Genomic DNA, 15,112 nt, shown 5'->3' with positions numbered 1-15,112 from the left:
CATCGGCCATTTTTTACATATTTTGATTTCAAACCACTTCTCACGCATTCGTGCTCTAAAATGCCAGGGCAGTATAACTACCCCACAAGTGACCCCATTTTGGAAAGAAGACACCCCAAGGTATTTCGTGATGGGCACAGTGAGTTCATGGAAGTTTTTATTTTTTGTCACAAGTTAGTGGAATATGAGACTTTGTAAGAAAAAAAAAAAAATAATAATAAATCATCATTTTCCACTAACTTGTAACAAAAAATAAAAAATTGTAGGAACTCGCCATGCCCCTCACGGAATACCTTGGGGTGTCTTCTTTCCAAAATGGGGTCACTTGTGGGGTAGTTACACTGCCCTGGCATTCTAGGGGCCCTAATGTGTGGTAAGTAGTTTGAAATCAAAATGTGTAAAAATGACCTGTGAAATCCTAAAGGTGCTCTTTGGAATGTGGGCCCCTTTGCCCACTTAGGCTGCAAAAAAGTGTCACACATGTGGTATCTCCGTACTCAGGAGAAGTTGGGCAATGTGTTTTGGGGTGTCTTTTTACATATACTGATGCTGGGTGAGAGAAATATCTCGGCAAAAGACAACTTTTCCCATTTTTTATACAAAGTTGGCATTTGACCAAGATATTTATCTCACCCAGCATGAGTATATGTAAAATGACACCCCAAAACACATTGCCCAACTTCTCCTGAGTACGGCGATACCAGATGTGTGACACTTTTTTGCAGCCTAGATGCGCAAAGGGGCCTACATTCCTTTTATGAGGGCATTTTTAGACATTTGGATCCCAGACTTCTTCTCACGCTTTAGGGCCCCTAAAATGCCAGGGCAGTATAAATACCCCACATGTGACCCCATTTTGGAAAGAAGACACCCCAAGGTATTCAATGAGGGGCATGGCGAGTTCATAGAATTTTTTTTTGCACAAGTTAGCGGAAATTGATTATTTTTTTTTTTTTCTCACAAAGTCTCCCTTTCCGCTAACTTGGGACAAAAATTTCAATCTTTCATGGACTCAATATGCCCCTCACGGAATACCTTGGGGTGTCTTCTTTCCGAAATAGGGTCACATGTGGGGTATTTATACTGCCCTGGCATTTTAGGGGCCCTAAAGCGTGAGAAGAAGTCTGGAATATAAATGTCAAAAAAATTTGACGCATTTGGATTCCGTGAGGGGTATGGTGAGTTCATGTGAGATTTTATTTTTTTACACAAGTTAGTGGAATATGAGACTTTGTAATAAAAAAAAAATTATAATAATTTTCCGCTAACTTGGGCCAAAAAAATGTCTGAATGGAGGCTTACAGGGGGGTGATCAATGACAGGGGGGGTGATCAGGGAGTCTATATGGGGTGATCACCCCCCTGTCATTGATCACCCCCCTGTAAGGCTCCATTCAGACGTCCGTATGTTTTTTACAGATCCACGGATACATGGATCGGATCCGCAAAACACATACGGACTTCTGAATGGAGCCTTACAGGGGGGTGATCAATGACAGGGGGGTGATCAATGACAGGGGGGTGATCAGGGAGTCTATAAGGGGTGATCACCCCCCTGTCATTGATCATTCCCCAATAAGGCTCCATTCAGATGTCCGTATGTGTTTTGCGGATCCGATCCATGTATCCGTGGATCCGTAAAAAACATACGGACGTCTGAATGGAGCCTTACAGGGGGGTGATCAATGACAGGGGGGTGATCAGGGAGTCTATATGGGGTGATCACCCCCCTGTAAGGCTCCATTCAGACATCTGTATGTGTTTTGCGGATCCGATCCATGTATCCGTGGATCCGTAAAAAACATACGGATGTATGAATGGAGCCTTACAAGGGGGTGATCAATGACAGGGGGGTAATCAATGACAGGGGGGTGATCAGGGAGTCTATATAGGGTGATCAGGGATGATCCGGGGTTTATAAGGGGTTAATAAGTGACAGGGGGGGGTGTAGTGTAGTGGTGTTTGGTGCTACTTATTACTGAGCTGCCTGTGTCCTCTGGTGGTCGATCCAAACAAAAGGGACCACCAGAGGACCAGGTAGCAGGTATATTAGACGCTGTTATCAAAACAGCGTCTAATATACCTGTTAGGGGTTAAAAAAATCGCATCTTTAGCCTGCCAGCGAACGATCGCCGCTGGCAGGCTGGAGATCCACTCGCTTACCTTCCAATCCTGTGAACGCGTGTGCCTGTGTGCGCGCGTTCACAGGAAATCTCGCGTCTCGCGAGATGACGCATATATGCATGACTGAGCGCTGAGCTGCCGCCTCCGGAATGCGATCCTGCGTTAGGCGGTCCGGAGGCGGTTAAAAAATTGGGTTTTTGAAATTTTCTTTAAGATTTGCTTCTAAACTTCTAAGTGTTCTAATGTCCCCAAAAAATAAATATATAATTTTAAAAATTATCCAAACATGACGTAGACATGGGGAATGTGAAGTAATTTAAAAAAATATATATATTTTTGGAGGTATTACTATCTATTTTAAAAGTAGAGAAATTGAAATGTGCAAATTTGCTAATTTTTCCAAATTGTTTGTAAATTTGGTATTTTTTTTATAAATAAAAATGAAATATTTTGACTCCAATTTATCACTGTTATGAAGTACAATATGTGACGAGAAAACGGTCTCAGAATGGCTTGGATAAGTAAAAGCGTTTTAATGTTATTACCACATGAAGTGACACATGTCAGATTTGCTAAAAATGGCCTGGTTCTTAACCGCCTCACGTCCGCCCATAGGATATAAACGTCCTATGGGGGGACGTCTATTTCTGACAGCACGTTTTAAAACGTCCTGTCAGAAATAGCAGCTGCACGCTAATCGTGCAGCTGCTGATCGGGTTGCCCGCTGTCAGTGACAGCAGGGCAACCCTAAGACAAGGCAGGGACAGTGCCCAGGTGTCCCTGCCTTCACGATCGCTGCAGACACAGCGCTCACCGAGCGCTGTGTCTGCAGAGCAGGAAGCGCTGTGCGCTTCCTGTTCCGGCCCGGCGGTCATGTGACCGCCGTGACCGGAGAGTGCAGGAGCTGTGTGAGGTCTCTCAGAGACCTCGATCAGCCCTGCTGTGAGGCTGTACAGCGCAGGATTGCTGCTGTACAGCCTCTCTAGGGGTGTATTTGTCCTGTAACTGGGGCTACTATGTCAGCCCCAGTTACAGGAGAAATCAACTGTGAAAAAAAAAAGAAAAAGTGAAGCAAATGTCCCCCAGAGGTCTTGTATGACCTTATGGGGGACGAAAAGTGTAAAAAAAAATAAAAAAAATAAAGGGTTGAAAAAAAAAAATAAAATAAAGTTTCACATGTAAAAAAAAAAAAAGTTCCCAAGTTAGGAATAAAAAAAAAAAAAATTAAAATAGAAAAAATCAAGTAAAATAGACATATTTAGTATTGCCGCGTCCGTAAAAACCAGCTCTATAAAAATATCACATGACCTAACCCCTCAGATGAACACCGTAAAAAATAAATAAAAAAAACTGTGTCAAAACAAGCAATTTTTGTCACCTTGCATCACAAAAGGTGCAACACCAAGTGATCAAAAACGCGTATGTCCCACAAAATGGTACCAATAAAACCGTCACCTCATCCCGCAAAAAATGAGCCCCTACATAAGAAAATCTCTCAAAAAATAAAAAAACTATAGCTCTTAGAACATGGAGACACTAAAACATAATTTTTTTGGTTTCAAAAATGCTATTATTGTGTTAAAGTGAAACAAATAAAAAAAAGTATACATATTAGGTATTGCCGCGTCCGTAAAAACCAGCTCTATAAAAATATCACATGACCTAACCCCTCGGGTGAACACCGTAAAAAAAAAACAAAAAAAACTGTGTCAAAACAAGCAATTTTTGTCACCTTGCATCACAAAAGGTGCAACACCAAGTGATCAAAAACGCGTATGTCCCACAAAATGGTACCAATAAAACCGTCACCTCATCCCGCAAAAAATGAGCCCCTACATAAGAAAATCTCTCAAAAAATAAAAAAACTATAGCTCTCAGAACATGGACACATTAAAACATAATTTTTTGGTTTCAAAAATGCTATTATTGTGTAAAACTTTAATAAATGAGAAAAAGTATACATATTAGGTATCGCCACGTCCGTAACAATCTGCTCTATAAAAATGTCACTTGACTGAACCCCTAAGGTGAACGCTGTAAAAATAAATAAATAGAAACTGTGCTAAAACAACCAATTTTTTGGTCACCTTGCCCCATAAAGTGTTATATTGAATGATCAAAAAATCATATGTACCCAAAAATAGTACTAATAAAACTGGCACCTTATCCCCTAGTTTCCAAAATGGGGTCACTTCTTGGGAGTTTCTACTGTAAGGGTGCATCAGGGGGCTTCAAATGGGACATGGCATCTAAAAACCATGTGGAGTTCCTTTCCTTCTGCGCCCTGCCGTGTGCCCATACAGCAGTTTACGACCACATGTGGGGTGTTTCTGTAAACCGCAGAATCTGGGTAATAAATATTGAGTTTTGTTTGGCTGTTAACCATCGATGTGTTAGAGAAAAAAATTGATTAAAATGGAAAATCTGCCAAAAAAGTGAAATTTAAAAATTTGATCTCCATTTTCCTTTAATTCTTGTGGAACGCCTAAAGGGTTAACAAAGTTTGTAAAATCGGTTTTGAATACCTTGAGGGGTGTAGTTTCTACAATGGGGTCATTTATGGGGGTATCCACTATGTAGGCCCCACAAAGTGACTTCAGACCTGAACTGGTCCTTATAAAGTGGGTTTTGGCAATTTTCTTAAAAATTTGAAGAATTGCTTCTAAACTTCTAAGCCTTCTAACGTCCTAAAAAAATAAAATTACATTTCCAAAATGATGCCAACATAAAGTAGACATATGGGGAATGTTAAATAATAAATATTTTATGAGGTATCACTTTCTGTTTTAAAAGCAGAGAAATTGAAATTTAGAAAATTGCGATTTTTTTTTAATTTTTGGGTAAATTTGGGATTTTTTCATAAATAAAGGTGAAATATTTTGACTCAAATTTATGACTATCATGAAGTACAATGTGTCACGAGAAAACAATCTCTGAATGACTTGGATAAATAAAGGCGTTCCAAAGTTATTACCACATAAAGTGAGATATGTCCGTTTTGCAAAATTTGGCCTGGTCAGGAAGGGGGCAAAGGGACCAGATGGGAAGTGGTTAAGGTGGCAGAATCCTGAAGGGATTAAATAACGTTGTCTTTGTTGTGAGAGTTGGGGCAAACACATTTGTGTGCCTGTATTTTTATTTACCACTCTTACAAAATAAAACCACTTTTTATGACAAAAAAAAGTTATATTTATTTTAATGAACTTTATTGACCTTTAATTTATGGTTGTCACTATACCAGAGTTTGGACTCTGATACTAATGCCATGTGTACTTTCATGATTCTTGATACCAAAATGATACCTTGGGGGAAAAAACAGCTGTTCCTTCAATAAAACCAAATGTCTATTAAAAATCTAACTCGCGACTTGTAAACCCATATGGCCATTAATGCGACCGTGTCATGTTGAATATGGTGTCTGAGCTGCAGGCAGCATGTTTAGAGCAGGAGGAGCTGAGCAGATTGGTATATACGGTAGCTTTGTAGGAAAATATTCAGTATAACTTGTATTTCAGTCATTTATATTCCTGCTCATTCTGAGCTTTAAATGGGTTATCCAAGTTCTCAAACAGTCCCCCACGTGTCGGGCCCCTCACAGGTAATATACTTACCCCGCTCCCGGTCCCCGCACCGCCGCTGCTTCTCCCTGTACACGGATGAAAACATCCAGTGTCGGGGGGGGGGGGGATCAGCCAATGGCAGACGGGGACTACAACATGTTTTATTCCGGCCACCTCTCGGCATGTTTGCCGTGCTGCCGCCGGTCCTCCGGCCCGCCCCCATCATAGTCAATGGGGCCGGAGCAAACCTCTGGCAGCACGCGTGCACTAGCGGCAGCACGGATCCGGCAGTCTGTTCACCTGCCGGAAAAGGCTGCCGCTAATGTACAAGTAGCCTTACATTGATTTTCATGCCCGATCAGGTTTGTTCAGTTTTGCAAACCGTGCACAAAAACGCTGTTTGCAGCGGTTTTGTGTCCGGCCCCAAAACTGAACTGAACTGATGCATCCTGATCAGTTTTGTCCCCATTGACTATGAATGGGGACAAAACTGATCAGTTTAAGGGTACTTTCACACTAACGTTATTCTTTTCCGGTATTGAAATCCGGTAAAGGGTCTCAATAACGGAAAAAAATGCATCAGCTTTGTCCCAATGCTTTCTGAATTGAAAGCAATCCGTTCAGCATGCATCAGGATGCCTTTCATTCCGCCCCTTGTACAGTGTTTGACCGGACAAAATACCATAGCATGCTGCAGTATTTTTTCGGACCAAAATCCCAGAGTCCGGCATTAATTCCCATTGAAATGTATTAATGCCGGATCCGGTACCAAATATTCTGGAAATTGCCGCATCACCGGATCCGGTTTTCCGGTCTGCACATGCACAGTTCTTTCTAATTTAAAAAATGTAATACCTGATCCATTATTCCGGATGCTACTGGAAAGATGGATCCAGTTTTTTCAATGCATAAGGCCTCTTTCACACTGGCATGTGCGGCCCGTTGCCGTATTGCGGACCGCATTTGCGAATCCGCAATACACGGGTGGCGTTCCGTGGGCATTCTGCACCACGGATGCGGACCCATTCACTTGAATGGGTCCGCAAATCCGGAGATGCGGAATGGTGTGGAACGGAACCACGGAACGGAACCCTACGGAAGCACTACGGAGTGCTTCCGTGGGGTTTCGTCCCGCACTTCCGTTCTGCAAAAAGATAGAACATGTCCTATCTTTTTGCAGAACGGCCAGTTCGCGGACCCATTCAAGTGAATGGGTCAGCGATCCGCTGCTGCTGCCCCATGGACTGTGCTCTTGTATTGCGGCCCGCATTTTGCGGGCCCCAAATACGGCAACTGGCCGCACACGCCAGTGTGAAAGAGGCCTAAGTCTAATGGATCCGGGGAAAAAAGATATCTGTTTGCATACGGATTTCTAGATCCGGCAGGCAGTTTCAGCAACTAAACTGCCTGCCGGATTCTTCTAACGCTAGTGTGAAAGTACCTTAAGGTTACTTTCACACTAGCGTTTTTGCTGGATTTGGCAGGGTTCAGCAAAAAGGCTTCCATTACTGATAATACAATCATCTGCATCCGTTATGTACAGATCCGGTTGGGTTATCTTTAACATACTCAAGACAATCCGTCATGAACTCCATTTAAAGTCAATGAGGGACGGATCCGTTTTCTATTGTGTCATCCCAGGACGAAAAAGCAAAACCGCAACATGCTGCGTAATGCTCTCCCATATGAGAACGGAACGGAATGCATTTTGGAGCTAGTACGGCGCTGGTCAGCAAGGGGATAAAGGGGTTGTCCCACGAAAAATATTCTGCCGTTTTCAGACCAGCACCTGGATCCAAATTCTTTAGTGTGTAATTAAAGATTTAGCACAGCTTATGAGCTATTCAATCAAATGTATCTGTATAGTGCCACCTGCTGTTTGTTTGTAGTTTTTTTTCTTATTTCTTTCTCCGGCTCACTGAGATGGCCGCACATGCTGAATTTCATCCTTCAACTGTTTCCTGAGCTGTGATAGGGAGAGAGCACCAGCAGAAAATACACACCTCCTTAGCTGCAGCAGAAGAAGACACACCCCTTGAGCTGCCAGAGTCATATAAATCTAGCAGAGCAATGAATGGTGATATCTCTGGACCCATGTGAGGTACAGGGATGGTTCTAGCTTTATTACAAAGGTATTGTCATGTACTATATGATGAGCGATTTACATATTTTCATTATTCATGGGATAACCCCTCAAACTTACTCAGTTATGATAATTTACTCCAAATGCTCTAATGTACTCACATTTATGGTAGAATGAAATGTGTGAAAATTGAGTTTGAATGATTAGTCAAATTTTATGTACACAATAACCATATGCTATTAGAGAAATAAATTGTATCATATTTATGTTTTGGTTGTGTTTATTAATGTTTTTTCTCCTTTTATTTGTTAGGTTAGAAGCAATGCCTGTTCCAGCTCAGCCATCATGTTCAGACAAGACTAGTTCATCAAGCCCAGAAATGAACATTTCAAATCGTGATGGTTCTGAGACAGAAACAACTTCCGCTATTCTGGCATCTGTTAAGGAACAGGTAAAATGCTTAGTATTATGATGTTACATATTTAAAGAGGCTCTGTCAGCATGATCAACCCTATTAAACCAGCAGTCCACAATGCACAGGCATCGGACGTGTGAATCCCATATTGCTGCACTGACGCATTGACTTGAATGGGTCCGTGATCCGCAAGATACGGCAAAAAATAGAACATGTTCTCCCTTCTGCAGTGCAGAGGTAAAGACTCAAAAGCCCCCTGGAAATGCTCGGAAGCGCTTCCGTGGGCTTTTGGGTCCATTCCTCTGCATTGCAAAAGATATGACATCACCTACCTTTTGTCTTATTTTGTGGATCGCAGACTCATTCAAGTCAATGGGTTTGCGCCGCAATATGGGATTCATACTGCCGATGCATGTGCATTGTGGACCACTGTTTGCGGTCTGCAGCACAAGTATGAGCCCTTGATTTGTGAAGTTTTGGTGATGTCATTTGTTTCAGTTTTGTTTTGTTTTTAAAAAAACATTGCATGCTTTGGGTTTGGTGTTTTTCTTTTTAGTGATTTTCTAATGGATTTCCTAAACTCCAGATGAACTGCATGTTACAAATGATACAAATAAAAAAAATAAAGCTAAAATCCACATATTTTGCATTGCAAAAGGGTGACATCTATGTTTGTAACATAAATTGGCATGCTGCCAATTTAAAATCTGCTCCACAGGTCTACTCCTGCAGTGTGTGGGTGAGATACTGTAAAATCTCAGCCATGAAGATGCTACTATAAACACTGGCAATTTCTGCCCACAATTCCACACTGGAAAATCCGTACCATGTCAGTCCCATATTTACTTACCCTAATGGTAGTTTACTATGAAAAAAACTAAAGGGGTTCTCCATGCATTTTTGCTAAATCCTGGAGTCTTCTCACCTGTGGACTAAAGATTGGTTTCTCAGCACTTACAGTACCTCTGTCATGCCACTAATGCCACTATCTCTGCCGCAGTGAGAATGGCTGCAAGCTCTTTCACTCAGGTTGAACCAGATGTGCATAGATGTTGGCTAGATACTTGCACAACAATAAATACCACTTAGAGTCTTTTCTATGTTTGTCATACAACAACCTCCTGTTGATACTTCCTTTCCTCTGTTTGTTTTTCCCTCCCCCTTCCTGATGTTTCCCTATCCCTTTAGTATAGCTACTATCCTCCCTGTCATTCTAAAGCCCACACAGTCCCACTGTATATTGAGCCAGATACATTGTTTGTTGGGGATACGACCAATCACTGAAAAGAACATCAACACCGTTCATTTGGTTGATTAGTACCAGCCTATTTGCCATTGACCCGAATTGAATAAATGTCTTTCCTTTCCTGTCCTGAATTGGTCATCCTCATAGATACTAAGTGATTTGTAGAATTTTCTGTTATTTATCTGTCTACTGGTATTGTATCTACTGTGCATGACTGTGCTTACACTTTTCTATTTGTAAGAAAATAATTTGTTTCGCAAAATAAATAAAAAAACGAAAGGAATTTCAGATTCTTTGGTCTGATGAAACCAAGATTGAACTTTTTGGTCTCAGTTCTAAAAGTCATGTGTGGAGGAAACCTCACTGCTCATCACCTCCCCAGTACTATCCCTACATGATGTGGGGCTGTTTCTCCGCGGCTGGGACAGGGTGACTGGTTAGGGTTGAGGGAAAGCTGAGTGGAGAAGAGATATTAATAATGAAAAGCCGATCCAGAGTACTCTGGACCTCAGACTGCACTGAAGTCCTTGAGTGGCCCAGCCAGAGAACTCACTTGAACCCAATCGAACAACACTGGAGAGACCTGAAAATAGCTGTCCACTGATGGTCCTAATCCAACCTGACAGGACTTGAGACGATCTTCAGAGTAGAATGGCAGAAAATCCCCAAATCCAGGTGGGCAAACTTTGTGGCATCATACCAAAGAAGACTGGAGGGTGTAATCGCTGCTATAGGGGCTTCAACTAAGCAAGATTAAAAATTTTTCCTTTTCAATAAATTAGCAAAGATTTTTAACATTCTGTTTTTATTTTGTCATTATGGGGTATTGAGTGCAGAATGATGGGCTACACTTGATTTTTGTTTTTATTTTAGCACAAAGCCGCAACATAACAAAATGTGAAAACAGAGAAAGGGTCTGAAGACTTTCCCAATGCACTGTACATAGATAGATAGATATACAGTATTATAATATAATGTAGACATGATAAAGATCATATAATACAGTATTTTTATTTCTAGGAACTGCAGTTCGAAAGACTAACACGAGAACTTGAGGCTGAACGTCAGATTGTCGCTAGCCAACTGGAAAGATGCAAGCTTGGATCAGAAACTGGAAGCTTGAGTAGTATTAGGTAGGTATGTTTTCATGTTTCCTGAGCTCTTAAAAGGTTACTGATTTTTCAAAAACATTTTGATATGTCTTATCAAATGTTTTCATCGGTGGGGGTTGGGCTCCTGAGACTGTCACTAATCACTAGAACAAAGAGTCAAGCGTTCACATAGAGCTCTTTCTCTCTTTCTTCGTTGCAGAGGACGGAATCGAGACAAGCCTATAGACTTCTATTGAGCGCGATGTGCAAGCACTTCTCTGTCCTAATTCTTTTTTTAAATCAGATAATTTTTATTAGCAATTTTCAATACAGTGAATGCAAACACACCCAAACCCCCCCCTCCCTTCCCACCCCTCCAACATTCCCCTTCAAGGCAAGAGCAATATACCAAAGTTCCAATATATTGAAAAGCTCAGTTAGTTTTGTAGACTAAACCATTACACAAAGCTCGATACAGGGTAATGCATCGTTGCAAATGTACAAAAGCATCTGGGCAATTAATTATACATCCATGTGTATAACTTTACACACATGTGATACCTTATAGGTATACCTTTTAGACACCTCCTAGAATAGCATTTTATCCATACCTTCCCAGACTCATTCCACATTCACCATTTAACCCTCCACTTCCAGACCTACTCATACACTCATACCCTCTCTCACACTTGGATATTGTAATGTTGAATCCAGAGTGACCAAATTTTTTCACATTTTTTTAGATTATTTCTTTTATGGTAAACAAATTGCTCAAGGCGTATCAGTACATGTACCTTGCTTTCCAGTTCATTCACCGATGGCGGTTGTCTATCCAACCAGTGAAATGCTATCACCTTCCTCGCCTGATACATCACTCGCATGATAGCTAGTTTTTTCTCTGCCATCCCTCCTGACAACTCCACATATCCCATAATACAGGACAGAACTGTCATATCCAGTCTGACTTCGAATACATTCTTTATTATTTCCTCTACTCCCCTCCAATATCTCCTCAACCTGGGGCAATTCCACATTAGGTGTATAAGATCAGCGTTTGCCCCGTCGCATCTTGGGCAACAGTCGTCTATTCTGTACCCCATCTTCTTCAATAGGACCGGTGTCTTATACACTCGATGCAGTAACAGGAGTTGAGACACTCTGTGGGCTTCACTTACCGCCACCTTAGTAAAATCCTCTAAGACAGTGTCCCACTGCTCCTCTGTAAGATCCGGAGCATCCTTCCTCCATTTCTCATATAGTGGGAAATCTTGTTTTTTAAACTGTGCTTCCATAAGGCAAGCATAATTTAGTGATATCACCCCTGTTGTGTCCCCACTTGTTTTTACCAGATCTATTACTGAGTTTTTCTGTGCAGGGCCCACCGCCTCTACCTGTCCTTGAGCTCTTAGTGCATGTCTGAGTTGCAGGTATAGATAGAATTGGGACTTCAGCAATCCAAATTCCTGCTGTAATTGACTGAATTCCTTAAGGACATTATTATCAAACAGCTGCCTCATGTATTTAAGCCCTTTTGCCTCCCACACCTGCACTCCCTCAACTTTGTCCACTTCCCTATACATAAAATTCGGCCAGATATGAGTAAGATCCGAATACCCCTTTATGCCTAGAATCTCCCTGGCTTTCCACCATGTATTGTGCATGGCTCGTAGTATTCGGTGCACGCTACCTTTTTTATGGAATGTGCCATCCTCCAGAGAGGCCCTCAAGTTGTTATTCCCCACCAGCACCTGTATGATTTTGCCAGCCGTACTCAAGCCCTCAATCGATTCCCATCCTCTCATATGCTGCAGTTGTGCCGCCAGGTAATACATCCATGGATCCAGAACCCCCAACCCCCCATTGGTTTTAGGTCTACACAGGGTCGCCAGCTTTATTCTTGGAGTGCCCTTCTTCCAGATAAGGTCTCTAAATATTGCATTCACCACATGGAAGATTCTCAACGGTACCCAAACCGGGGTATTATGTAGTATGTATAAAAGCTGAGGCATTAGTATCATTTTGATCAGGTTAGTTCTACCTATCAAAGATATCGGTAGTTTTACCCATGCATTCACCTTCTGCTTAAATTTTTTCAGCAGGGGGGTGATGTTCAGCCTCTCAAACTCTGAATCCGTGGAAGAAATTTGGATACCCAGGTATTTGAAAGACAGAACAATCTGTAGTCCCTCAATATTCGTGTTAACCTGATTATCATCATCCTTCAGAGGCATTATCACTGATTTTGTCCAGTTAATGCATAACCCTGACAACTTCCCAAACCTGTCTATCACCTCCATTGCTGCCGGAAGAGACACCTTCCAGTTATCTAGAAACAAAAGCATGTCATCTGCATACAATGCTACTTTCTCTGTCAGGGAACCGTACACAAAACCCTTAATCCTCTCAGACGTCCTGATTGCCTCTGCTAAAGGTTCCACTGCAACTGCAAACAATAGGGGTGATAGAGGGCATCCTTGCCTTGTCCCTCTGTGTAGTACAAAGCTATCTGACAGGTTACCATTTACTCTGATCTTTGCCGTTGGGTCTTTAAACAAGAGTTGAATCCAATCTATGAAGACGGTGCCATACCCCAATTTTTGCAGTACCTTCCACAAATATCTCCACTCCACACTATCAAATGCTTTGGCCGCATCGAGAGATGTGACCGCCGCATTCGGATTACAGGCCTGTCCCTGAATATTTAGAAAAAGGCGTCTGATGTTAACTGCCGTAGACATATTTGGCATGAAACCAGCCTGGTCCGGATGAATAAGCTTAGATATAATCGTATTCATACGGTTTGCCAACACCTTCGCTAGAATCTTAATATCCACCTGGAGTAGTGAAATAGGCCTATAAGATTCCGCCTTTAAGATATCTTTGCCCGGTTTCGGAATGACCACAATCGTCGCCTCAGTCATGCTGGGGGGCAGCTTTTTTTGCGTCTTGGCCTCCTTAAAGACCTCCAATAACTGAGGCAGCATCACTGAGGTGAATCGCTTGTAGATCTCCGCCGGCAATCCATCACTTCCTGGAGCTTTATTATTGGACATACTTGATAACGCCGTCTCCATTTCAGTGACTGTTATAGGGGAATCTAATTTAGCCCGTTGTTCAGCTGTAAGAATTGGTAGTTGCAAACCTGCCAAAAATGCATCAATCTCTGTATCCGATGCCATTAGTCGGGATTCATATAAGTTTGTATAGAACCCAGTCATTATTCTTATTACCTGTTCCGGGGCACTGCATTGAGCCCCTGAAGCATCTCTAAGAGCCGCTATGTAACTAGAGGAACGTTGTGCTCTGGATATCATTCTCCCAGTCTTTTCCCCCTCTTCGTAGTAAGCTTGCTTCTGGAAAAACTGTTTATTTCTAGCGTTAAGTAATAGCCTATCATTTAGTTATTTTTGTGCCCCTACCCATACTTCCCTATTCCTATCAATAGGTTGCTCTACATAGTTAGCCTCCGCCATTTCCATTGCTCGCGTTAGGGCCTGAACCTTAGCTCTAGTTTCAAATTTTTTCCTGTTTACCTGCGCGATGAGTAACCCTCTAGCAAAGGCTTTCATAGTGTCCCACACTAACAGCCGTGAAGTATCTGGCAAGTTAATCCGGAAGAATTCTTCCAGTCGCTCCTTAATACTACCCACTTCCGCCAGAAGAGGTAGCCAAAAAGGATTAAATGCCCACGATCCACTATTCCCTATCCTACTGGGTTTAAATGCAGCAGACACTAATAGTGGAGAGTGATCTGTTCTAGTCAGGTACTTAACTTCCTGTATTAATTGCCCCATTTCCTCGTTAACTAGTGCGATCCAAATGAACTAGAGCAGCAAGAGTATTGCTGCAACTGCGGGTTCCTTTCCCTCCATATGTCCACCAGGGCCACCTCCTGTAGGAGCCTTCCAAACGGTGTATAATCCCTCGATGGGTCTCTCACCGCCCCCCCCATCCTATCCATGCTAGGGCATACTACGTTATTAAAATCTCCTAGTATGAGAACTGGTACCCCGGGGAAGTCTGCTATGAAAGATAATACTTTCCTGACCACTATTGGCGAGTAAGGTGGTGGAATATATACTCCACACAAAACACACAGCCTTCCATATAGAGTTCCGTATAGGCATACATAGCGACCCTCATCATCCACACTGCTGGAAAGACAGCAAAACTGGACATTTTTATGAATCAAAATGCTAACCCCCTTAGCATATGTGGATATCCCGATCCCGCCCACGATGGCTTGAGCAGATGTACCTGTTTCGGCAGCAAATGGGTCTCTTGAAAGCAGCATATGAGAGGATGTAACGGCCGGATACTTTCCATGACCGCTCTCCGTTTGGCCGTATCTTTAATCCTTCGCACATTCCAACTAAGGAATTTAACACATTCAGCCATTAGTATCCAAAAACCATCTACTGCACAGTATCAGAGTGCTACCTAGTCTCTGTCCTAATTCTAGCAATCGGTGGGGGGGGGGGCTCTGATCAAAACTTTTCTCGTATTGACCTTTTAAATATAAAAATAGTGAAATGACATGCAAAAAATACTGTTAAAACATACTAGAAAACTACTGAAATTAGTTATTATATTC

At 42.1% G+C, this 15,112-nt stretch overlaps 1 protein-coding gene across 1 annotated transcript in view; it reads left to right on the top strand.

The window, feature by feature from the left end:
- Positions 1-8,088: 8,088 nt before the first annotated feature.
- Positions 8,089-15,112, top strand: part of CTNND2 (catenin delta 2) — a 1,763,242-nt gene continuing 1,756,218 nt past the window's right edge. The window contains 2 exon segments of the mRNA XM_040431740.1: positions 8,089-8,217; positions 10,448-10,560. Coding sequence (XP_040287674.1) covers positions 8,089-8,217; positions 10,448-10,560 — 242 coding nt within the window.

Source organism: Bufo bufo, chromosome 5 (genome assembly GCF_905171765.1).
Source record: "Bufo bufo chromosome 5, aBufBuf1.1, whole genome shotgun sequence".
Lineage (NCBI taxonomy): Eukaryota > Metazoa > Chordata > Amphibia > Anura > Bufonidae > Bufo > Bufo bufo.
This window is presented reverse-complemented; position numbering and strand designations above follow the sequence as displayed.